This window comes from Staurois parvus, unplaced genomic scaffold (genome assembly GCF_062004578.1).
Source record: "Staurois parvus isolate SC_StPar_1 unplaced genomic scaffold, SC_StPar_1.0 ptg002140l, whole genome shotgun sequence".
In the NCBI taxonomy this organism is placed as follows: Eukaryota; Metazoa; Chordata; class Amphibia; order Anura; family Ranidae; genus Staurois; species Staurois parvus.
In genome coordinates, this window is record NW_028319936.1 from 935,364 (window position 1) to 961,527 (window position 26,164).

Genomic DNA, 26,164 nt, shown 5'->3' on the forward strand with positions numbered 1-26,164 from the left:
GCATGTTGAGCCTCTGACTAGGTGGGCATCCTCAGGAGCATTATGTTTTGGGGTGTAGTAGCAAAAAACTAGTGTGAGGGGGAACCCCAAAAACAAAAAATGCACCATGCCTCTTAAATACCTTGGGCTGTCTACTTTCCACAACAGGGTCATTTTGGGGGTATTTGTACTGTCCTGGCTTTATAGTGTCACAAGAAATGGATCAATACAATGAGTGATCAATTTTCAATGAAGTTGGTGGGGGGGGGGGATTTGGTCATATGTGAATTTGGTCATAAGATGGTGACCAGATTCACATAGAGGCCACTGACTGCCTCACCTTACTACATTAAAAAGGAACACAGGATTCTGGGTTACAGAGTACACATGTCCAAAGTATCTGCAGAGAGATACTTACATGGTCTGCCTTGCTGTTCAGCATAGAGTAACACTCCTAGTAAATTATGTTAATGCCTTCTGTGGTAAAACCTGCAGGAAATTTTAACAACTGAGGGACTAACAGCATCTGGTAGTGCAAAAATCACAACGTAGCTTCTGATGCTCAGTTTTAGTTAGCCTACTTATGAAGTAAGTCTTCAAGAATAGGATGGTCACTGCTAGCGACTCAAACTAGGAATTGCTGAGGCTAAGAGGGAAAGCAAAAAAACAAAAAGAAAGTCAGACTGGCAGTTCAGCTGAAAGACATCCATCCCCCCAGGGCAATCGTAAAGAGAAAAAAAAAAAAAAAAAAAAAAAAAAGACTGGTTATATTCTGGGCTGGCCTACAGATTTGTTTTACCAGTGTTAAATTCTCATGTGGACAACAGTATACAATGTCCTGTGTCCCTCAATAGTTTAGAGTATTTGTGGAGAGCCTGCAAAATTGTTTAATGTGCTGTATATTTAATACAGAGTATTAATCATTTTACAAGTTAATCAGCATTTGGCCAGCTCCAAGTACAACAAATATTTCTCTGCAAAAGACATCATTGATATGTATTCAGAGCTGTAATTCTGTCCTTGTGACAGCAGATTAAAGACAACTGGATGGTAGAAAGTATTGTTATAAATTTGAAAAGACTATTTTGAAGGAAGAAAAACCCCACACAATAAAATAGAACAGAAACTTAATGTGCATTAAACCAAAAAGTTTTAATTTTGGTTTGGAAAGTATTTACAGTGCATCTGAAGATGGCAAGCTACTGCTATTAAAAATCTCTCATGTACACTGCATTAACCAGTAAAGCTTTAATTAGCTAAACCCACAAAGGCAAACCAATTCTAGAAAAGGTGGCTGGCAAAAAAGAGGGCTACAAATTTCACTTTAAAATTGTAATAGACAATGTTACAATGATAATTACCAATATAATTTGGGATGCAACTTTTAGAACATGTCACTGTTAGACAGGTCTGTACAAGACAAAACTGCTGCTTTGAGCTATATACACACATTTATATTCACAAGAATGGATTTATCTGGATCCAAAAATTGCAATAGTGAAATGCAGACAGACCAGACCTTAAGGGTGATGGTGTGGGGGGGGGGGGGGGGGGGGAAGATTCAAATGCTACAATGAAGGCTTTCCTAGTTCCCTATGACCAAATATGTATATATTGTGAGAAAGTTAAAACAATTATATTATGTGAAGAAATTGAATTTCAATATAAAAAATTGCACATCACAGGTTCTCTAGAGTTGCACCCAGAGAAATGGTCATAATTGCTTTCATAAAAATTTTATACGATTTTTGTGCTAGTTCTAGCTACCAGTAACTTTCTGTAGACACAAATTTGCATCTCTGTGGATGTTATGGATTGGGCTGCATTCAGAGGCCAAAACAAAAAAAAAAAAAAAGCACATTTTTGTCATATTATGAACGATAACCTTTAGACATACACAGCCTATAACGTGAACAGGAAGCACTACAGGATAATCCCTAATTTGAGATTCAGATGAAAGGATCCTCTATACACGTTTTGCAGGGAGAACTCATTAAGAGCTTTACGAAATTCTATACAAATACAACTTTACATTCATTTTCCACCTTTTTCTCCAGAGCAGACCAAACAAGATGATTGTCATATAGTATAGGTATTAATACAATATTACATATAATAAAGCATAAAAAACAATTTCAAAAATACTGCATATACTTTTCCCCATTACCATACATTTAAAAAAAAACAAAAAAAAAAAACCACGCAAACCAATTGTCATCTGCATGCAAGGATTTGTATTAAATGTTTTAAGCATAAGGAGATAAGAAATTCCACCTTGTAAACTGTAACATATTGCATACCAATCAGTCACCATACTGGAAACCACCAAGGGTACCCAACATTAAAAAATAGTGTAAAAATGTGTGAGCCTTGAAGGAGCTTAGTGTTATAAAAAAAAAAAAAAAACTACACAAAACCCTTCACCATTTAAGAAATAGTCCAAGTGTTTTGCAGGTAGTTCCAGTCATGGAAAAAAAAAATTAGTTGAACTTTTGGGCGAATCACTACTGCCATCGCAGTTAAGCACTATAGTCTGATACAAGTAACTTTGTACAATGACTGCTAGCAACCAATTAGAAATCAGCTGCTCTCCATGTAATACCCACTAAAATGTTCTGGTCAGGTGCTGAGAGTTACTCAATAGTATTGTTGTACTGTTAATAACCGTGTAGTATTTACTTGGATATAATATAGGTATAGGAATCGCCAATCGTGGTCAACAGTCTACTCGTTCCATGCAATCATGAACATTTTTCAAGAAGTTTCCAATTTATCCCCCCCCCCCCCCCCTCCCTTGCCAATAGGCACCAGGAACAAGTATTTAGCCTTACAGTAAAACATAAGTGCATTAAGTGCGAAATTGTAAATGTCAAGTCACGGAAATGTACTGAGAATGACAAAGAATATACAAGAAATGAAGGTGTGATATCGAGGTCTCACATTTCAATGAATTGGATCGATAAAAAAAATAAATAAATAGAGACTTTAGCTGGTGTGAAAGCCACTACATGCAACAACTCATTTTAAGACCTGGATGATAACTGGCCAGATATTCAGTCAACAGGAATATTTTACAGCTGTAAAGGATGTGGGGGGGGGGGGGAATTATATACTGCCTGCTGTCACTTTTCCATGAAAGATGTGAGATTGTTATTCCCAGCATGCTAACCCATTTGTTCTCAGTCTGTAGAAAACCATAATCAGGCTTGCTGCCATAGTTGTTAGCACACTGTACTGAATAAAATAAAAGTAATGCATGCATTTCCCAGTACAGAAAATGCCTGGACTAAGCCATAGTTCTAAATCCACCAGGATATGATACAACAGCTAGATTAGAAAAACACTGATAACACCTTATGTAACAAAAAAAAAAAATGAAAAGAGCATTCCTAAACAGAAAGACCTTGGGTTTTTTTTTTTTTTTTTTTATGAAAAGTTCTGAAATTGCTCCAGAATAAGCAAGTTGTGGCATGCTGGTAATAAAAAGATTTGTTGGCATTCTTTCCTTGTTCTTGTATGACAAAGTACATGTTAAAACTTTGGTTTCAGGGGTCCCACTTGACTATTCATTTTCAGTGAAGTGCGAATCGTTTTTTGGGACTATTGCACTGAAAACGGTCAGAGTGCTTTACGAATGTCAGAACATAAACAGTTCATCTCCATCTGTTTGGTTCAGCTCCATTCGGTCCCAATTGCAAGGAGACAAGCATTCTTCATTCTGCTGAAGATCATTTGCGGTCAGCCCAATATCAAGGACCTGAGGATTAGTCCTAGACTCTGCCAGTCTAGAGAACAGGGAATAAGCAAAAAGTTAAAATTTTACACTTTAAATTTTCACCACATTAACCATTAGCTGCCCGGCCTATAGCCGTTTGGCGGCAGCAAAAATGCTTCACCTTTCCGAGTGCATGCCATTTGGCGTGCTCCCGCACATGCGCAGTTGCAGAGCCGCGCGATCTGTCACTGCCGATGACAGATCTGAGTATCGGCCCCCGTTGCCGGTACCATGTGACCAATCACAGCAGGTCACATGACAGTTGTATACAATGGATGGCATGAATGAAGCCATCCATTGTATACTAGTGCCTAGCTGTGAATGGTCACAGCAGGTCACATGCACATCATGCGATTGGCTGTGATTTGGCCACAGCTAAGCACAAAAAAAAAAAAAAAAAAAAAAAAAGATACTGATCACTTCCCCAAAGTAGTACAATGTTACTATGGTAACATTGTACTACTTTGGTCACAGAATATGAAAAAAATCTAAATAAATAAAAAAAGTAAAATTTTTTTAATTTTCCGAAAAATTACGACAAAAAAAAACCAAACTTCAAAAAACACACCTTGCCTCTTATGAAATATGTCAGACTGTCTACTTTGCAAAAAGGGGTCATTTGGGGGATATCTGTACTGTTCTAATTTCTTGAGGTCCAAGAATGTCAGATTGGCTGTCAGTACTTCAGGATTGATTTTCAGATCTATACCATAGTTTGTCTATATATATATATATATATATATATATATATATATATATATATATATATATATATATATATATATATATATAAATAAAATTCCTACAAACTAAAAAAAAAAAAAAAAAATCATCCTAATTTGGGTTATTTTCACCAAAGACATGTAGCAGAATACATCTCGGCCTAAATTTATGTAGAACACTTATTTACAAACTTTTATAAACAGAAACAAAGAAAAACGCGTTTTTATTTTTTGCTAAATTAACAAAAAAAGACCAAAAAAATTTTGAAAAAACCAGCAGTGATTAAATACCAAAAGAAAGCTCTAGTTGTGTAAAGAAAAAAAAAAAAGATAAAATTTTAGTTTGGGTACAATGTTGTAGGACTGCGCAATTGTCATTCAAAGTGTGAGTGCTGAAAACGTGAAAAATGGCCTGGGCAGGAAGGTGGAAAATTGCCCGGTATTGAAATGGTTAACAATTCATACAAAAAAAACAAGTTCAGAAATTAGTGCAATAAAAAATGGAATGAGACAGGGAAAAATAATTTGAACACATAAGGGGAGTGGAGAAAAAAAAAAAAAAAAAAAAAAAAAAAAAAAAAAAAAAAAACCTTGACGTGTGACACCTTGATAAGAGCTCTCAAAACCTTTGCAACCTTATTGTTGCTAAACAGACTGTTGGTTCCAGATGGATTTCTAAACTTCTGGAAGTTCCAATGAGCACTGCTGGGGCCATAATCCAGATGTGGAAGCAACATTTCCCCAAAAACTGGTCATGACCAAGTGCTTCTCGCAAGATTTGACAGAAGTGAAAAGAATTAGAAGAGTTGTCCAAGAGCCAAGGACCACTTTGAAACAATTGTACCCGCTAACTCCAGGTCTTTCAGAAGCTCTCAAAGAAAACAAGTAATGCACTCAACTGCCATGGCCTATACAGTGGATATAACAAGTCTACAGACCCGTTAAATCACAGAAACCTGACTTTTTTTAACAAAAAAAAAAACAAACAAACCACAAACTAAAAAATATGGTTGCACAAGTGTGCACACCCTTAAATACTTTGTTGAAGGGCTTTTGGATTTTATTACAGCACTCAGTATGTCTCGGTATGAGTATCAGCATGGCACATCTTGACTTGGCAATATTTGCCCACTCTTCCTTGCAAAAACACTCCACAGGAGATGCCCTCGCAGTCTAACAGATTTGCACAGCCCTCTTCAAATTACCCCACAGATTTTTGATCGGTTTCAAGTCTGGGCCATTCCAGAACTTTAATCTTCTGGTGAAGCAATCCCTTTGCCGATTTGGATGTATGCTTTAAGTCGTTGTCATGCTGAAAGATGAAGTTCCTCTTCATGTTCAGCTTTCTAGCAGGAGCCTGAAGGTTTTGTGCCAATATTGACTGGTATTTGGAACTGTTCATTATTTGCTCTACCTTGACTAAAACCCCAGTTCCAGCTGATGAAAAACCACCCCAAAGCATGATTCCACCATGCTTCACTGTGGGTATGGTGTTCTTTTGGTGATGTGCAGTGTTTTTTGCACCAAACATACATATATCTATGGTTTGAAATCAAGGTTGAACATTTTGGCCATAATTCCCCACATGCTTTTGGGAGACTTCAGATGCGTTTTTGCACAATTTAGCCAGGCTTGGATGTTTCTTTGAAAGAAAAGGCTTCGGTCTTGCTACTCTACCCCATAGTCCAGACATGAATACGGGAGATTGTCACATGTACCACACAGCCAGTACTTGCCAGATATTCCGCCTTTAATGTTGCTGTAGGCCTCTTGGCAGCCTCCCAGACCAGTTTTCTTTCTCAATTTTGGAGGGATGTCCAGTTTTTGGTAAGGTCACTGCTGCGCCATATTTTCTCCACTTGATGACTGCCTTCTATTGTGCATCTAATGCCTTGGAAATTATCTTGTAGCCTTCTGACAGATACCTTTTAACAGTGAGATCCCTCTGATGCTTTGGAAGCTCTCTGCGGACCATGGCTTTTGCTGTAGGATGGGACTAAGAAAATGTCAGGAAAGACCTACTAGAACAGCTGAGCTTTATTTGGGGTTAATCAAAGGCACTTTACATGATTGCAGGTGTGTACTGACTCCTATTTAACATGATTTTGAATGTGATTGTGCACACTTACAACTGGGGATGTAGCGGTGCAGAATTAGGCACTTATGCAACCACATTTTAGTTTAGGTTTACTCCCCCCTAAAAGATTTCAGTTTGTTTTTCAATTGAGTTGTAGTTTATAGTTCACATTAAAAAAAGTTCTGTAAAGATTTTCATTTTTTACATTACAGAAACGTGACATTTTACCAGGAGTGATTAGACTTTTTATATATCCACTGTATGCATGCTCACCACACAATTCCATTGCTGAAGAAAAGCATGATGAAACGAGTTTAAAGTTTTCTGTACAACATTTACACAAGCCTGTGAAATACTGGAAGAATAGTCTGGTCAGATGAGACCAAAATTGAACTCTGGATGCCACAATACACACCATGTTTTTGGGGTGATGTGCCATGCCATTTGACCTCCAAACACCATAACAAATGAAGTTTGGAGGTGGGAACAGGATTAGAGTTCATAGATTTTCTATTGGATTCAAATCTTTTAGTTCTTCCCATAGAAGAGGCCCACGGAACCTTCCGGATTTGAAGGCTGGAAGAATGGGCCAAAAATCACACCAAAATAATGCATGCGACTAGTTTCTCCATACAGGAGGCGCCCTGAAACTGTCATTGCCAACAAAGGTTTTTGTACGAAGTATTAAATAAATTTCAGTTAGGGTTTTGAATACTTTTCCCTGTGTCGTTCCATTTTTACTACACATACCTTATTTCTGAACTTATTTGTTTTTTCGTTTGTATGGATTGCATGGGTCGTTAGACATGTGGTGAAAATTTCAATAGCACCTATAGAAATATATTTACCTAGAAAAAAAAAAAAAAAAGTGTGACGTGTTCAATACTTATTACCTGCTGTATGTACACAGAAAAAAACATGCATCAATGACTAACCTCTGACAACAAAGGCATCATTCACATACAGCAGCTGTTCAAATGAAAGACCACCACCCAAGAGCTTGCACTTGCAAGAATTACTTGGGTATGGTAGCTCAAGTATTTTTAAATTTACACATTCATTAAGGATTTTGTTAAGGCTCCACTTCAAAATCCCCATACCTCTAAGTTTAGGCTGAAGGGAAGGAGAGAGAAAAAAAAGCCAGCTCTGCCAGGAGCAATCAAGGACTGATTGCCAAGTTCTCCCCCTCACTCTGAGCAGAGAGCCATGAATGAGTCACTGGCTCTCTGCTCTGCCCCACCGCTGGGTTGTGGAGGGCTTCTGGCTCAGGATTTCAGCAGATCACGGAGAGGCTGAGCCAAGTGCTGGTCCAGGCTTCTGTGTTGATCAGCCATATGGTTGGGTTCTTTTCAGAGACTGTACTGGCTGATCAGCTGACAGTGCGCTTCAGCCCACTGTACAAAGTCAGAAGTAAAGCCAAAAACTTTTAACTATACTTCTCCAGATCAGTTCTGCATTGCTGCGAGTGGATATATGGCAACAGATTTAAAAAATGGTTTTATAAACCATGCTTGCACACAACAGGACCATGCAAGGTTATCAGCATTACATAAGCATCATCAGCATTGCCAGCTCATTCTTTTAATTACTTAAGTGGTTGCGAAGGCTCGAGGTTTTTTACCTGCATGCATTCTATGTATGAAGGGGGGGGGGGGGGGGGGGGACGACACACCCACACCACTGTGGGTACCAGATTTATGTCAAAAGGCATGGATAAAGAACCACCCATCCTCAAAGTAAGTGCACACATTACTTTAAGCATCCCATAAACTAGTTAATTTGGACCCAATTGGTCTATATTAACCATTTTCTTCATTAACACATGGAGTGGCTGTCAGCGCTGCATGAACTGTATATAGCCTTAGCTACAATATACAGCACTGTTCTAGCAGTGGTACAGGGACTTCCCTGTTAAGGAACCAGACCCCCGACTGCACTAGGGTATTTTCATTAGACTCCTGCTTCCCGTCTAAACACAAATCACAGACACCACTCTTGAACAAAACCAGGAAATAGACTGCTTTATTTTAATGGATACAAGATATATTCACAGGGCGGGGCAATACATTTAGTTAAAAAAAAAAAAAAAAAAAAAAAAAAAAAACCACCCACAAGCAAGACACAATAGATCACATGGCATTAAACAACTCCCACCTATCTCCTAGACAGGTCTACACAATTTCACCCTGCACCCCCAACAGGCACAGGGTGACTCACATGAGGGATGTGGGGAGCAGAGTTCCATTGGCCCCCCCACCCAAAGTGACTTCCATCACATTCCCATTCTGCTCATGGAAAACGGAGTCAGGCTGAGTGCAGTTTAAATAGTCTGAGTGGCTGAACAAAAAAAAAATTATATATATATAAAAATATATATATATATATATATATATATATATATATATATAAATAAATAAATAAATAAATAAATAAATAAAGGTAGAGATCAAGAGGTCATCCACCTGCATCAGCCAGAGGAAGCCTTGCATTCATTCAGAAACTACAATGCTTTGTGTATGGCTGAGCAGTGCTTTCCCTAGAACAAGTTTAGGCTTAAACACAGTATGGATCTCAAAAGCAATTAGATGTAATAGCCATAAATTACCTTGAGAAAGCCTCATCTAGCCCATCATCTAGTTCCTGCACAAAAGAAAATAAAAAGTAAACAAATCTGTTGCAAAAATTTAAAAAATGTGCAAACGCACACCTTTGAAAAGATTAACCATTATTCCAGGTCTATGGCATTTAAATGAATAAGCAAAAAGTGACAAGGACTGACTGGTGAATTTTAGAATGCCTGTGTGAGGGAACAAGCATTATTGTGCTTTTGCCATTTCCCAAAAAATACACCCCCCCCCCCCCCCCCCACACACAGGCTTGAACATAGAAAGCATGTTTCACTTACCCATACAACGTTGTTGTTTTCACTGGCATCATCTTGTTGAAACAGACCTTCAAAATGATTGTCCCTGGCATTTAGTATGTCCAAAGCTTTGGTAGCCTCATCTATTTCCAAGAGATTCCCTGCAGCTATAAAAAAAAAAAAAAAAAAAAAAAAAAAAAAAAAAAAAAGTGAGACTCTTCTGCAGTGTAGTAATCTTATAAACATGACAAAAAGCCCAACTACATGTTTTGGATGGGCTTGCAGAAAGTGGAATATCACTTTTGCTGTCTGGAGATTTCACCAGTCTTCCTTTTGATAGCAAGGCAAGAGAGAGAGCAAGGTCACAGTAAACTGGGAAAGTGTTAAAAACCTGTCAATATCTGACTGTCACAAGTTAGTTCAAGTGGAACTTTAGCCCTACTTAAAAAGAAACCTACATTGTACATTAATTATGCTACCCAAAAAACAAAAAAACCCACCACAAACAGCTTGTGTTGGACAACCCCTTTACGTGGGCTGCCAGCACCAAAAGGACCCTGCTCTCTGCCCAGCCTAGAACCTCCTGAGCTAGGTCCAGGAGCTTCCGGGATCTGGCGCCCTCCTGATTCATGCATGCTACAGCTGACATTGTCTGACAGTCTGGACTTATTTTCCCCCCTCGTCCTGTCTTTGAAGGACCTAACCTACTGCAAGCAGCTCTCTGCAATCCTCAGCAGGGCCCCTTGGGACTACAACACTGCTGCCAGGCTCCTGGGTCCACACTTCCAGAGGAGATTCCTGTAGGCTCTTCACTGGCCTCATGAAGAAGGGATCACAGACCAGTGCAGCCATCTTTAAAAGCAGAAGTCCAACTGATGAGGCTTATTCTGCAGTCTTGGTCCTGCGCCCATGGACCCTGGGCTCTCTGCCTACCTGCATAGCACAGCCAATGACTGACTCTGTGGCCGGCGGTCCCAAGGCTCCCACGAGATGGCAGCCTTCTGGTCACGCCTCCCCACTTCCACAAGTGGGAAAGAAGGGCACCCTGGAACACCAGGCGCACTTCCCGTGCCCAGAAAGCTCCTACATACTAGGACTCCTGGAGTGGGTGAGTGACCCCAAGTTCACCTGCCTGACCCCCCCAGGCCTTAGGTCTCCCAAAACACACACACTTGGCCAGGGAAACTCAAAAGCTGAGTGGAGGGGAAAAAAAAAAAAAAAAAAAAAAAAAAAAAAGTTATCACTCTAGTCATCTTCCAGGACAGCACACCTATTCTGTGCCCGTTTTCAAACAATATACATTGCCCTGAATAGGTATAACTTACCTTGTTACACAAATTGGGCTTTCATTGGTGGTAAATGGCAAAGTTCAAAAGATATTATACAGGATTTATATAGCGCTTCACAATATAATGGGAGACAATAAAATATACAGTTCAATAAAAAAGGGTTAGGTGGGCCCTGCTTCTTGGAGCCTACAATCTAAGATACACTATATTGCCAAAAGTATTGGGACACCCCTCCACATCATTGGTCTCAGGTGTTCCAATCACCTCCATAACCACAGGTGTATAAAATAAAGCACCTAGCAGACTGCTTCTACAAACATTTGCAAAAGAATGGGTCGCTCTCAGCTCAGTGAATTCAAGCGTGGTACCGTGATAGGTTGCCACCTGTGCAATAAGTCCATCCATGAAAAAAGTGAAAGCAATTGAGAACACCAGCAACTCAGCCACAAAGTGGTAGGCCTTTTAAAATGACAGCAGGGTGAGCACATGAAGTGCACAGTGAGCAGAACTCACCAACTATCTGCAGAGTCAATAGCTAAAAACCTCCAAGCTGTGTGGCCTTCAGAATAGCACAATGCTTAGAGCTTCATGGAATGGGTTTCCGTGGCTGAGCACCTGCATACAAGCCTTACGTTACCAAGTGCAATGCAAAGCGTTGGATGCAGTAGCATAAAAGTACACCACCACTGGATTCTAGAGCAGTGCCGACGTGAACGGTACTTGCCTGACTGTATTGCGCCAAGTGTAAAGTTTGGTGTAGGGGGAATTATGGTGTGGGGTTGGACCCCTAGTTCCAGCGAAGGGAACTCTTAAGGCATCAGCATACCAATACATTTTGGACAATTTCATGCTCACAACTTTGTGGGAATAGTTAGGGATGGCCCCTTTCTGTTCCAACATGACTGCACCAGTGCAAAAGCAATGTCCATAAAGAAATGGATGAGTGAATTTGGGGTGGAGAAACTTTACTGGCCTGCACAGGGTCCTGACCGCAACCCAATAGAACACCTTTGGGATGAATTCGGAGCGGAGACTGAGCCAGGCCTTCTCAGCCGACATCAGTGCCTGACCTCACAAATGCACTTCTGGAAGAACGGTCAAACATTCCCATAGACACTCCTAAACCTTGGACAGCCTTCCCAGAAGAGTTGAAGCTGTCCTAGCTGCAAAGGGCGGGCCAACTCAATATTGAACCTACGGACTAAGACTGGGATGCCATTAAACGTTAATGTGCGTGTAAAGGCAGGTGTCCCAATACTTTTGGCAATATAGTGTATGTACAGTTTTAGTAACGCATGTAAAAGCTGCAGAATGTGTTCCGGCAGTAAGATTTTTTTTTTTACCCTCACTTGAAGGTGTTAAAGCACTCTGAACTCACCTCCTTTAACACTGGTGAGACTTGATGAACTTTCTGACTGAGAACTACTTGCCACTTCACCATCAGAGCCAGACTTCTCTCGCTTCTCTTTATCTGAAACAGTAATCAAGCATGGTAGTAACTATCTTTAGGGCTGTAACCCAAAGTATGTATGGCCCAATGTCAACTGAAAATTTTAGCTATCCAGCTGATTACAAAGTGCTCCCAAAGGACAAATAGGACAATGGTCTTAAATTCACAAAGCAAACGCCAGGATACACACACTTATTCAGTTGAGTCCAATGAAATGTGAAAACTAGTGTCACAACAGGACTGTAATTAGAGTGCCACAGGCTGGTGAACATCACCTCGTTACACGGTCCAAAAGATGAATTTAGCTTTTAAAGCTTTGTGAATTGAGCTTATTGGGTCCGGTGGCTTCTCTCAAGTTACTACCGAAACACTATAAACGTTTTACACATCTTTGCAGTAAAACCCAGACAAAATGCAAAACGAGCAAATCCGGAGATGCAGATAACATTTGAGTCACCCTTTGCCTACTTCATCCTCACTGCGGCAGCCAGTGCTGACACTTAAACTGCACATATAACTAAAAATTTCAATTTTAGAAATACCACTGGAAAGCAAAAGCTTAAGGAAGTTAGCATTTTCCCAGTCAAAAAAATTATACAACTAAAATTGAGGTTGACTTCTATTGCTACATTCACACCGGCAATTAAGGCCAGTGCAAGCTATATAGTGTCAGGAATAAGATTCCTGCTTTGGCTCTGTGCAGCTTCCAGCAGCATACACTATATTGACAGGTTGCTGACAACCACAGCCATTTGTGGCTCTGTGCACATCCAGCAGTGATCACCGCAGGCAATCACTGGCCACGCAGACTGACAAATCACTGTGGACACTGGCAGCCTGTAAAAGTGAATGGGGCTGGCAGCCACACCTAGCCACAGCAGAAATCAGATTCCTGTTGCTACAATTTGAACTGGCCTTAGTCGCCGGTGTGAACGTAGCCCAAGACAACCTAGCTCACAAGCTGGTCAATACACATTACGATAAATGAACATGGTATACTCACTATCCCGAGATACTTGCCAAAATTCAAAAGCCACCTTAAAAGCTTGAGCTACTGTTAATGTAACAGCTTGGGCCTAAATAGAAAGAGCAGAAGGTCTTTTTAGGAATAATGCACACATTGCTTGCGTTAGAAAAGTAGGAAAAAGAAACAAACTTACTACTACACATACAAAAACCACACAAGTTGCACACCATACAAAAGATTGCTGAGCCAAGATGACCCAAACAAAAAAACCCAACACACTAGATATTAATCCTCACACTGAAAAAGAAGGTATGTTATATAAAACGTGTTTTGAACATTTCTTCAATTGCTTTCTGGCCTAGGCCAAAATTATTTCATACATCCCGGATTCTTCATGGCCTTTTTTTTAAACCCATCTTTGGGGAGGGAGCTCTCAGCTCAGGCATAAAGATAGGTGGGCATGCTTGGCAAAGGACAGATGTATTCCAAGAAGTAAATGATAAATGAATTTGCCCTTACTCAAGATGGTCATAGCTAGAAATGCTAGGGGGTGTTTCTTCCAAAGTGATTTGTCAACTCTGTTTGTGGTACTCAGATACAGTTAAGCTGAACTCCAGGCAAATTTTTTTTTTTCTGTGCAATGGGGCTGTGCCTGCACTGGTTAACTGCTGATTTTATTCTAGGGTAGAGGAAAGCAGATATATACATACCTGAGCTGCTGGAGCCTTCCCACACAAGACCAGGCTAACACCCCCTGTGCTCCAGCGGTCTTGAAAATGGACTGTCCCTGATGTCAGCATGTTCCATAGACTAAACAGTCCACCGGTGGATCGTTGAGAAGCATGGTTTTCTGGAGGATCATTAGATTAGTATAAACTTTGTTCTCACCCCCTAGAAAAAACAAGCAGTTGACCCACGCAGTGTGGGCACTACCCCTCTGCATGAAGAAAAAAAGTTTTGCCCAGAGTTGGGCTTCAAGTTGCACCTATTTGGAAGGAGTTCTTTAAAAAATGGCAAATCTGTCATTTATACCAAATGAAAGAAAAAAAAAAAAAAACCACACCAAACCCAAACAAAAAAACCACTACACAGTAAGATAATTCAATTCATTTTGCTTCAAGCAACCATTTTACACACACTTTCTAAAACAAAAAACTGAAAGGTAATGCACACAAAAAAAAAAAAAAAATATAAAAAATAAAGTGTCAGGAAAGGTTACATCTAGGCTCCATAAATTCAGGATTATATTTAGTGGTCCATTAATTCACACAATATCAAGGTTACCATTTTCCGTTTTGTGCAGAGAAATGCATGGCATTCCAAGGTTTCATTCTGCTGGCTCTGAGCAATGTAGGCAAAAACTTTATCATGTAGCTTGTCAGCTGTGCAATATGATATCCTGAAAAATAAAAAAAAATAAATAAATAAAAAAAAAGAAAAAAAAAAAAAAAAGGTTTGGTCTTGCCTATAAAATTCCTTTTGAAGTAAATTACAAGACACAGAATGGTACTCAAACTAGGTTATGCTGCCTTATGCAATTTGGACACTGGCAACAAAAGCTTTAAGGCAGGCCATAGACAGGCTTTTTATCGGCCGATAAACAAAAAATCGTGGATTTTCCAGCATGGCCGATAAAAATAAATGAGATCAACGAAAAAACGGCCGACGAGCTGGCCCCACTAACTGATTTTCAGCCGATTTTTCGTGCAGGCGCAAATTCAGCTGATAAACGACCCGTCTATGGCCTGCATAAGAGCCCATGTAACTGCCCCAATTACCAGCTTGCCTTTTTTCTGTAAAAAAAAAAAAACCCAAACATAGTGGACGCAGACCATAAACAGAAGGTCAGCACCTGTGTGCCAACACAGGTTCTCAGCCTTTTCAACATGGGAGGAACCCTTGGGAGAGGGGGGAAAAAAAAAAAAAAAATTCTGGCCCCTGCTAATTACTAGATTTTCAACACATGACACATTAGTGTGATTACTGGGAAGAATACACCTTACATTTGAGGTAACTGAGAAAAATTCAACCCTTAGCCAAAATATCATTGCTACAAGTAGTTACTGAGAGGTAGAAGTTGCTCAAGGAACCCCTAGCAACCTTGCGAGGTCCCAGGGAACCCTAGTTGAGAAACCCTGGGCTAACACAAGGACTTACAAAAACTCACAGTGCTGCCTAAAGAACCTTGCGATCGAAGCTAGTAGGCAGCCTGAAAATCTACCTGGCAAAAAGCACATTTGTGAACAGGTAGCGGCCACGCATAACTGAGAAAGATTACTAATGCTGAGGCCCAAGAAGCACCAAACTGATAGTGTATTTTGAGAGAAAGATGACACCTTGCCATTATATGTTTTAAGTCTCAATTGGGGGGGGGCTTCTAATGGGATCTCATTAGATGGATAGAACTTTCCTGAAATCAGGTCCAATAAAGCATTCAATATCAAAAATTGACAAAAGGTCCTTTAACTTCATCCGATTCCTTTCTTCAGTGTATTCAACACATTCAGATGCCATGTGTATAAACACCCCCCCCCCCCCACCGATAACCATTTGCCTCTGTGGTTCCCTCAGTCACCATCCACCCCACCTTTATGCAAAACACACCAGTGCAAATATAGACCTTAGCCTGAATTCTGAGTGGCCTTAGAAAAGGGTGAGCGTAATGTAATTCACTCCACTCTCGGCTTTAAAACCAAATATATGCGACGAATTTGTAAATAGCACCCATACAAAAGTTAGTTTGGTTTTGTCCTATGGTCTTTAAAGACAAAAATAAATTGCCATGCAAGTTCAGTTAGCTAAAGTAGCAATCCAAACTGGGGTGATTGTTTCCCGTGACACAATGCGGTGTACACTGCAGAGGCATGGCATACATGGGTGTCATCCACGAAGGAACACTCGCCTAGAGCCTATGCACAAAAAAGCCCACCTAGAATATGCCAGGGCCCATGCTGAAAAGGAAGACTACTGGGACTGTACTCTGGAGTGATGAGACCAAGATGAATGTTTTTGAAACTGATTGTTTCAAAAACAGTATGGCATTGCAAAGGTGAGTAGTAAAGAGAAAAATGTGTGGTGCCTACAGTGAAATATGGTGGTGACAGTGTCCTTCTGTAGGGCTGCGTGAGTGCTGCTCGTGTCTGGGAGCTGCATTTCATTAATCGTATCATGAATTCATAGATTTACTGCTCTATATTGAAAGATGCTACCATCACTCTGCGCCATTTGTTGGCATGCACTTTTCCAACATGACAATGACACAAACACACATCTAAGGCCACAGTTGAATTTCTGAAGAACAGCAGGGTGAATGATTCAGTGGCAAGTATGTCTCCTGATCTGAACCCAATCGAACATCTATGGGGAATTCTGAAGAGACAAGTTGAGCATCCCTCTCCATCCAGTTTCCAGGCTCTAAAAAAAAAAAAAGGAGGTCTTAAAGAACGGAAAAAGATAGTTTACAATGTCACCAACTTGTTCATTCCATGCCTTGGTGCTGTTCTTACAAAATCATGGAGAAGATACAAAAATACTAGATGTAGTAGTTTTGAGCTAAACAAAAATACTATAGGACAATTTCCAAAATTGACAACCGTTTTTAGTGTTAGTTGCGATTGATAGCATAAAGGAGTACACTTTTTTTTTTTTTTTTGTTGAGCACTAATCTCCATCTTTACTAGATGAAGTATTAGGATGCCTGCCTTTACATGCACATGATCTTTAATGGCGTCTCAGTCTGTAGGGTTCAATATTGAGTTGGCCCACCCTTTGCAGCTATAACAGCTTCAACTCTTCTGGGAAGGCTGTCCACAAGGTTTAGGAGTGTGTCTATGGGTATAGTAGCATTCTTCCTGAAAGTATTGCAGCTGGAGAATCCACAATACCCATTAGGTTATAAAGGACGGGCATACACCCAGGGCTTCCAAATAAAGGCCATTACTTACCAATGTTGGTGCAATCACCACCACACAGAAGGAAAAAACAGGCAGATTTCAGGACTCCAATTAGTCTTCACTTTCCTAGCAGTGAAACTCTCAGGAGCCTACAGAAAAAACAGGGTTCCACTGAAGTGCAAACCATGGTTCTGGACCAGTAAAAGCACGCTGCTGCTCCTTCCCCATGTTGCACCTAAGGTACCAAGGAGTGTTCTAATACAGTGTCCAGGCACACTGCAGGCCCATCTGGTGCCTTCCTCACAGCAGGGTCTGAGACAACCTCCACAACTATGCAGAGAATCAGCAGATATGGAAAGCTGCAAAATAATGGACCCCAAGGGCTCTGCACTGACTAAAGAAATCTTGCTATAGAAGAAAAAAAAAAAATTCATTAAGCTTCTCCCACAACAGACATTCAGCTCCTAAGCAGGACAATACCTGGTGGGAGTGAGGAGTTAAACTGAGCAGCCTTGCAGCTTTCGTCGTCAAGCTTATAAAACACCTAAAAAAAAAAATAAAAAAAAAAAAGGTGGAAGCATTACCCTACATTTCTGAACACCACCCTGTGTCCTGTAATGCACAATTCAGAAAAGGTGATAAAGAATACAGGCAAAGTTATGTTTTCAGCAATTTTTACAGTTGTACAAACAATAAAATGTTGAGGCATCAAAAAGTATAAAGATTAAAAATGAAAGTGTTAAAATGAGATGCCACTCAAGCCAACCCAGTGCTCTAGAAATGTTAGTTATGGTATGTGGATTCAGCCAGTGCTGTTCGGGCCATGCCCCTGATGAGTTTCACCCCGCCCACTGGGCCTTGGTCAGAGGTTACCCATTATAAAAAGGTGCGTAAGGGGTGGGAATAAAATATTTGTACCTATTTAATCTGCTCCAGTCTTCTGATCCTGCAGCTCAAGATCCCACGTCAGTGAGCAGCTAATACAGGGGACAGGAGGCAGTACCAACAATGGCTGGGCCATGGAAAGTACACAATTTTTTCCTTAACCACCTCCCGTCCGGCCACTGTATATAAAAACAGCTGGACGGTGGCAGTGCAGGGTCAGGTGGCCGTTTAGAAAACTGCCTCCCCGCACCCTGCTTGTGCGCGCTCCCTGGGAGCGCGCAGCACCGCGATCTGGTGCCCGCGGTCCCGATCACATGCAGAGTAGTAAGCAAGATGTCACTTGTGACATTGCTTACTACGTGTGAAATCTGTGAATGATCATAGAGGTCACATGGTACAAGGCTATTCACAACAGCCTTGTACCATGTGACACGCTGTGACCAATCACAGCTCACTCAGTTCTCAATGGCTGCAAAAATGCAGCTATAGAGAAGGAGAAATTATTGCTCCTACATCTTTTACATCCATCACCCCCCACAAGTAGTACAGTTTCACCATGGTGACACTGTACTGCTAGGGTGACCGTATGTAAAAATAAAAAAAGCTAAAAAAAATTATGGGTACAGTGTTGCATGACTGTGCAATTGTCATTCAAAGTGTGATAGCGCTGAAAACTGAAAATTGGCCTGGACAGGAAGGGGTAAAAAAGTGTCCGGACTGGGAGTGGTTAATGCACAGGGTATGCAGATTAAGGAGGTGGGATAGGAAATATTTTAAAGGATAGTTAGCATTAGGCATTATGTTGCACATTAATATGTGATGTGTTAAGGCAGCCCATACATTTAAAAGCATTTTAATGGTTTTCACTATTCGTGAAATTATATATTTCCTGGGAGGTTCGCCTTAAATTGTAATTGACGCATGCGCCGCTTCTGCCATGATTGGTCACAGCAGAAGCCGACCAACAGGTGCCAGTTAATGGATGACCATCAGCACTTGTTGATAGTCAAGGATAGTGACAGGACACAGCTCTGTCTATAAACAAGGCAGAGCTGTGTTTTGTCAGTGGTGATCTGCTAGATTTTCCTCTCACTGCAAGGCAGGGAATAAATCTAGCAGACTGCCTAGTAAAAACAGCACCCAGTGTACACAACACATAGCTAGCCACAGTTAACCCCTTTGATTGCCCTAGAGGTTTAACCCCTTCCCAACTAGGGTTAGTATGGTGAGTAGAATTTTAGCTCTGATCATTGTATTAGTGTCACTGGTTCTGGTTCCCAGAAAGTGGGAAACAGTCTACTGCAATATCGCTATAAAAGGTTTGCACAAACCAATTAAATAAGCAGCAGAATACATTTTGGCCTACATGTATTCAGAAATGTGATTAAAATTTTTCCATTGGATGTTTTATAGAAGAAAAGTAATTTTTTTTACATTTTGGCCTTTGTTTATAGTGCCAAAACACACCCAGTGATGATCACATACCACCAAAAGAAAGCTATTTGTGGGAAAAATAGATCACAGCTATTTCAACACAGTAAGGACACTGCTGAATGTGGTCTAGTGTCATTTTCTCAGTATTAGAAAAACACTCATTCCTAAAAAAAAGGAAACTGTGGCTGCATGACATGTGCAAAGAATTCAACACAAATCTACTCACCTGTAAATTGACACATTCTCTATTAGCTGGTTTGTGATACTGTCATAAAGTATTATTCCTCTAGGAGTAACTTTTAGAAGAACCTTCTGTAACTTCTTACCGCTTGCTTTGGCCTAAATAGAAATTTAAAATGGATTAAAAACACACAGAAAAGTTCCTGAATGGGAGTTTATCAACTGCAATGTACATGAGCCCCAATTCCAAAAAGCTCTATTTGGTACATGAGCCCCAATTCCAAAAAGCTCTATTTGGTACATGAGCCCCAATTCCAAAAAGCTCTATTTGGTACATGAGCCCCAATTCCAAAAAGCTCTATTTGGCACATGAGCCCCAATTCCAAAAAGCTCTATTTGGCACAAAAACACTACATCACCAAAAGAACACCATACCCACAGTGAAGCATGATGGTGGCAGCATCATGCTTTGGGGCAGTTTTTCTTCAGCTGGAACTGGGGCCTTAGTCAAGGCAGAGGGAATTAGGAACAGTTCCAAATACCAGTCAATATTGGCACAAAACCTTCAGGCTTCTGCTAGAAAGATGAACATGAAGAGGAACTTCATCTTTCAGCATAACAGCTCAAAGCATACATCCAGATCAAAGGACAGGCTTCACCAGAAGATTAACGTTTTGGAGTGGCCCAGCCAGAGCCCAGACCTGAATCTGATCAAAAATCAGTAGGGTGATCTGAACAAGGCTGTGCACAGGAGATGCACTCACAATCTGGACAGATTTGGAATGTTTTTTGCAAGGAAGAGTGGGCAAATAATGCCAAGTCAAGATGTGCCATGCAAATACACTCATACCCAAAAATTTCTGTAAAAAAAAAAAAAAAAAAAAAAAGTTTAAGGGTGTGTACACTAATGCAACCATTTTAATTTATTTTTACTTCCCTCCACCTAAAAGATTTCAGTTTGTTGTTCAACTGAGTTGTACAGTTTATAGGTCACATTAAGGTGGAAAAATCTGAAATTATTTTTGTCTCATGTTTTTACATCAGAGCCCTGACATTTTAAACAGGGTTGTGTAGACTTTGTATCCACTGTACATTGAAAACAGCTATTAACATGTATAAAATCGCACCAGAAATTGTTGCTCCTGGAAAGATCAGATTGAGTTAAGGGATCCGATGGAATGTGTTGTCCCCTGTAAGCAAATTGGATCATGTTTTGTCAGGTACAAAATGTTTATATGCATGAAGCTTTCAGTTTATGTACAAAAATATATTGAAGTAGACTGATGTGTTTCAAAATAGACAAAAACAGTTATCAGGCTCTCCAATTAATGCCAATCAACCTGCATGTTGTGAATGTGCCCTAAAAACCCATCATGTGCAAAACTCCAAGTTTGTTCCATTTATGAAATGAAAAGTAAAAAGAATCTGTCAGCAAACCAAGTTATTCTACTTTGAATACTTGATTACTAAACAAGTGTGGCTGAAATATTCTGCAATGCCTGCTAGAGAACTGGAGTGCAAGAGAAGTTTGGAGTTGAAATGCTAACATTTGGAAATACTGCACTTACTGTTGCTACAATCCTCTTCACCGCAGCAGCAGATAACTCTTCCCCTTTTGGTTGTTCTACTAATGTCATGCCCAAATACTTTATATGAAATAACATTCCTTCCATCAACGTTTCTCTGGTATCTGTCCAATTTTCTGGAAGCTCTAAAAATAGAGAAAAAAAAAAAAAAATTCACAAAAAGGTTTCACTGTGCAAGCACGAGACTTCCTGCCCATTTACACTGTCTTCAACCTACATAAAAGTCCCATACAATTACAGGGTTATTGTCCTGCTTCTGCAATCTAAGCTCGATAACTGATCCAGTTTTGTTGATAGCTTAAAAAAAAAATAAAAAAAAAAAAAACCCCACAAGTTTTTTTTACCTCTTGAACATCTAACATGTTGCAGCTCCTGCCTCCTCTCCCCCACCTCCTGCGACAGTGGGCTGGGGTTCATCTGTCTGTGGCCAATGTCACAATTTGACAACAGCAGGGTCGTGTAAGGCTCCATCCACACAGCTGCGTCATTCATAGAATTCTGTGTATGAACAAACTTTTTTTGCCACCCTCAGCTTGTAGTTCAATGAACTGTGAGAGAGCTGGTGCGCACTCTTGGTCCATCCATTCAGCATCTGCCTACACAAAGTACAGGCAGACTGCTTACCGAGTGTCTGCAGGATCCAGGCATTGCACCCATGATCTGCTGATTGCAGGTGCAATGCCATACAGTGTGGGGTGGGAAAAAAAAAAGAAAAAAAAAAACCACATTATGCAGGATTGTACCCAGGAAGAAAACTGCAAAGCTCAATCTCAGTCTTCACTAAGCCATTCATACATGCTTTTAGATCCAGCAAGTATGTTAATTTGTGGCACCATTTTCAGCTGGCCCTCACTTAAACAATACCTTTTTTTGTGTTAGGCCAACATTTTTAATTCAGTCTCTGCCTGAAGAATGTGGAGGATGTTTTATAAAGCCAAGATTAGAGCCACTGATACGGCATACTTGAAATTCCTAGCTTCCCAGACCGTACCACAATGAACCACTGGGTTGTAAATACATAACAGCTGCAAAAATAAAATAGTACAAATTTGCCCAATTTCTATAGTGCCTATATGTAGCTTCAGGCTAGGGGCACACACTAATGTGGTGCGGTACATCACATGCAATTTGCACAGGAACTGCGCTGCATTCCTGTGAAAATCACATGCGATGTGTGTGGTGCGATTGGAGCCACACATTTTGTATGGCTCAAATCACACTGCGCAAAAAAAAAAAAAAAAAAAAAAAAAAAAAAGAAAAAAGGCGCAGGATCCTTTTGGGTCCTTTTGGGTCCTCACTAGAATCGGATCGCATGGGTATTCACATCTATGTGATCTGATTCTGCACATCACATTGTGTTTTGTGGACCGATTTCAGGGTGTGGTTAACCCGCAGCAGTTCGCATGAACGGGGCGAGATTGAGGCAGTGTGGAATTTGCACAGAAAACGCTGCAAATTCCACACCGCATCAGTGTGAACCAAGCCTCAAGGCCAAAACTAATCTCTAGCCAACATGAGAATTTGAGCACAGTCAAACTGAAGACATGAAACACACACTATAGAGTTATGTATGAAAGTAAGAGGGGCCTCATTACGAACATGCTAAGGTTCTACGGCTTAGCCATTGCTCCTGAGCCTACCAAATTCCTTTATACACAATTAAAGTGGTTCTAAAGCCTGAAGGTTTAGGGGGAAACAGCACACTGAAGGTTCAAACACATATACGTGTATAGGACTTCCCTACAAACCGAGACCTCCAACACTGGGCTGTCACAGTTCAAGTTAACCTGGTCCTACTTCCAAAACGTTGGCTGCTTCATTGGCTGGGCTGTGGTGACATCACTCCCGTGCATGCACAGGGGAGTCACACCGCATGAGCAGCACACAGAGCAGGCCATAAATGCAGTCTGAGCTGAGCATGCGCAGCTCAATTCATATTACCTGCTGACAGGCAGGGGACATTTATGACAGAAGAGACCTCTAGGGTCTCTGATTAAAAACCCCTGCAGATCAGCAGATTTAGGAAGAGAGTTTACTACCACTTTAAAATAGTCAAACACTACCCTCGAGCCCAGATCAATTTGGGTGGCGACCTTTCTGACCCTTTCCCTGTCGTTAGGGGGACAAGAGATAGGGCTGTCCTCTCACCTGCCCTCTTCACATTGGTTATGGAACCCTTGGCTCAGGCCTTACGGATGTCCTGAGGTTCAGGGCATTCAGGTGGGCTCTATTACAGAGAAGTGGCTCTATATGCAGATATGGTATTGTTTCTCCATGATCCGGGTCCTTCCCTTAAGGCGGCCTTGGCCCCGATTTCTCGCCATTATCAGGTTTAAAGGTTAACTGGGAAAAATCTCAAATTCCCCCTATAGACCAGAGTGCTAAAAATTTTGCTTGATCCTGACATTCCCTAGCAGTGGACCTCAATGGTGAAATATTTGGGTATTGTTTATTCAAATCCCCTGAATTTCTGTAGGTTCAATTTCTTGCAGTTACTCGAGGGCGAAGCAATGTATGACATGGACTAATCTTACACTCTCCCTCATTGGTAGGATTAACTTAGTCAAAATTAAACTCCTTCCTCGATGTACTTCGACACTCCAGTCTGGATCCCAAGGAAATATTTCAAACAATTTGATGCTGCAGTAGTCCCTTTCCTGTGGGGTTCGAGGCAGCCTAGATTTAAACTGAAGGTGCTGCAGTGATGCCCTCTTATATGAGCAACTGGATTGTGGCTGACAAGATCAATGCGGCTGTGGTGTTGGAGGCAGCCTTCATGGGTTCCTATGGGGCCCTCCACAACCTGTTATATAGAGGTCCGGCCACACCTCTTCCCATTACCTTGGCTATGAGAGCGGTTCTTAGGGCCTGGCGATTGCATTTTCCTTTAGAGTCTCATGTTTTGTCACCCCATACCCAGTTATGGCCGAATCCGTTTTTAAAAGAATTCTCTTTTCCCTGACCCTCAAGTCTGGGCACTGAAAAACATTAAGTACTTGCAACAGATCTGTGATGGTGGTATGCTCAGAACATTCGATTCCTTAAAAGCCCAATTTGCCCTTCCCAACTTTTTTTTTTTTTTTTTTAAAAGATAAATTCAACTACGTCATGCTTTTCAGCAACAATTTCAGGGTGGTCCACTACCGTTTTTGGAGATAGGGTGCGAGTCCATGCTGTGGGATGAGTCATTGAGGAAACATCTCTCCTCAATTTATAAAGCCTTAAAGCCATCAGTCTATATTGGCCTTGAACATCTTTTTGCGCAATGGCACGTGAAGGTGCCCGATTTAGTTTCTACTTGTGACTGATTGATTCGGTTTACGATTCTACACAGAATATATTATACCCCTCAAGGGCTACGACGGATGTTCCCAGCATACCCTTCTGGTTGTTCTTGCCCCAAGGATCCTGCTACATTTTTGCATATCTTCTGGAGCTGGCCAGTTATCCAGAGATACTGGACAGATGTAGTTGACAGTATATCCTCTAACCACAGTTTTTGTACCATTATCTATTGAGGTTTGTCTGTTGGGCTTGGTTCAGGCCTTGGCTGTCTCTCGCACCATAAGAACCTTGATTGGTTATTTGCCTTTTTATGCCCACAAAGTGATTCCCTAATGTGGAAGTCCCCTCATGCTCCCACATCCAGTTTCTGGAACATATGGTCAATACAGTTTTCCCCTCTATATAAATAGCATTATGAATCCAGGGGGTGTCCCGCTAAAATTTACAAAGGTGTGGCATATCTGGATTGACTGAGTCAGTCCCTTCTAGCCCTGATTAAGATCAAGTGGTGGTTCTCTAACGCTCCTCGGTGTGGGTTGTCTGCTCTCCTTATGTGGGAGTCTTCTGCCACATATATGCCCTGCGATTTCATTGAGTGCGGTTATCGTTTACCCCATTTGTGTGATGTTTTTCCTGTTTGCTTTTATTAATGTGAGTTGATCAAGCCTGGGTATGCCCAAATAGGCAGTTTTGTAGGCTCTACTGTATAACTCGAAGAATTTTTTTTTTCTCCTGAAAAAAGGGGAAAAGCCAAGAGCTCCTAAACTTGAGTTTAGGAGCTGCTAATGTACATTGAGCCTAAAACTAAAATTTGACTTCAAAATGGACACTGCACCACCACATAATACGTAGAGGGCACCTACTAAGCTATTGAGGCATTTAAATATTGGTAATCAATACAATGGCAGTGCAGCCAACAGTTTCAGGTTTTTTTTTTTTTAATGTATTTTAAAGTTGCACTTCTGTTTAGCAAAACCCAATGTTTGTTGGTTTATGAAACTTGGATGTCTAAAGACGGTATGTACCTCACTGGTCACTATTTGTTACACCTGTTAAATTGCTTGGTAACAAATAGCTAATCAGTTAATCATGGCAGCAACTCATGCATTCAGGCATCTAGACATGGTGAAAACGACTTGCTGAAGTTCAAAAACAGTTAGAATGGGGAAGAATGGATTTAACTACTTGCCGACTGCAGATAGCCGAATGACGGCTACACTGCGGCCGGCCAGTTCTGGGTGGGCGTCATATGACGTCCTCCCAGAACGCGCTCTCCTGCGCGCCCCTGGAGTTGCGCACCCGGCAATCTCCGTGATCGCTGTGTTCTATGGACACAGCTGATCACGTGATGTGGTAAAAGGCCAATCACAGCGGCCTTTTACCACGTGATCAGCCGTGTCCAATGACACGCTGATCACCGGGAAATGCAATTGCCGGTTCTCGGCTGCACTTTCCTCACGTTGTCAGATCGTGAGGAAAGTACTGCCGAGAACCGGCAGTTAAGAGCAGGGATCGGCACTGATCATCAGTGCCCTGATGATCGTGCCCAGCAGTGCGCCCACCTGTGCCCAGCCACCTGTGCAGCCCAGCAGTGCCACCAGTCAGTGCCGCCTATCCGTGCCGAAAAATTACCTGTTTGAAAAAAAGTAAAGCGCCTAGTGGCAATTAAATACCACCAAAAGAAAGCCATCTTTAATCATAATATTAAATATTTAATCATAAATTTTGGCCAAAATTTATTCAGATCTTAGTGTAAGAAAAAAAAAAGTGTGTTTTTTT

At 41.0% G+C, this 26,164-nt stretch overlaps 1 protein-coding gene across 1 annotated transcript in view; it reads right to left on the reverse strand.

Annotated features, from left to right (window-relative positions):
* Positions 1 to 1,112: 1,112 nt before the first annotated feature.
* The window catches only part of LDLRAP1 (low density lipoprotein receptor adaptor protein 1), a 39,334-nt gene continuing 14,282 nt past the window's right edge, over positions 1,113 to 26,164 (reverse strand). The window contains exons 2-9 of the mRNA XM_089665187.1: positions 21,083 to 21,225; positions 19,561 to 19,673; positions 14,407 to 14,521; positions 13,159 to 13,231; positions 12,084 to 12,176; positions 9,459 to 9,583; positions 9,159 to 9,193; positions 1,113 to 3,764 (exon numbers count right to left, since the gene is read on the reverse strand). Of these exons, the coding sequence (XP_089521313.1) occupies positions 3,617 to 3,764; positions 9,159 to 9,193; positions 9,459 to 9,583; positions 12,084 to 12,176; positions 13,159 to 13,231; positions 14,407 to 14,521; positions 19,561 to 19,673; positions 21,083 to 21,225 (845 nt within the window). The 3' untranslated portion in view covers positions 1,113 to 3,616. The remainder of the gene's footprint in view (positions 3,765 to 9,158; positions 9,194 to 9,458; positions 9,584 to 12,083; positions 12,177 to 13,158; positions 13,232 to 14,406; positions 14,522 to 19,560; positions 19,674 to 21,082; positions 21,226 to 26,164) is intronic.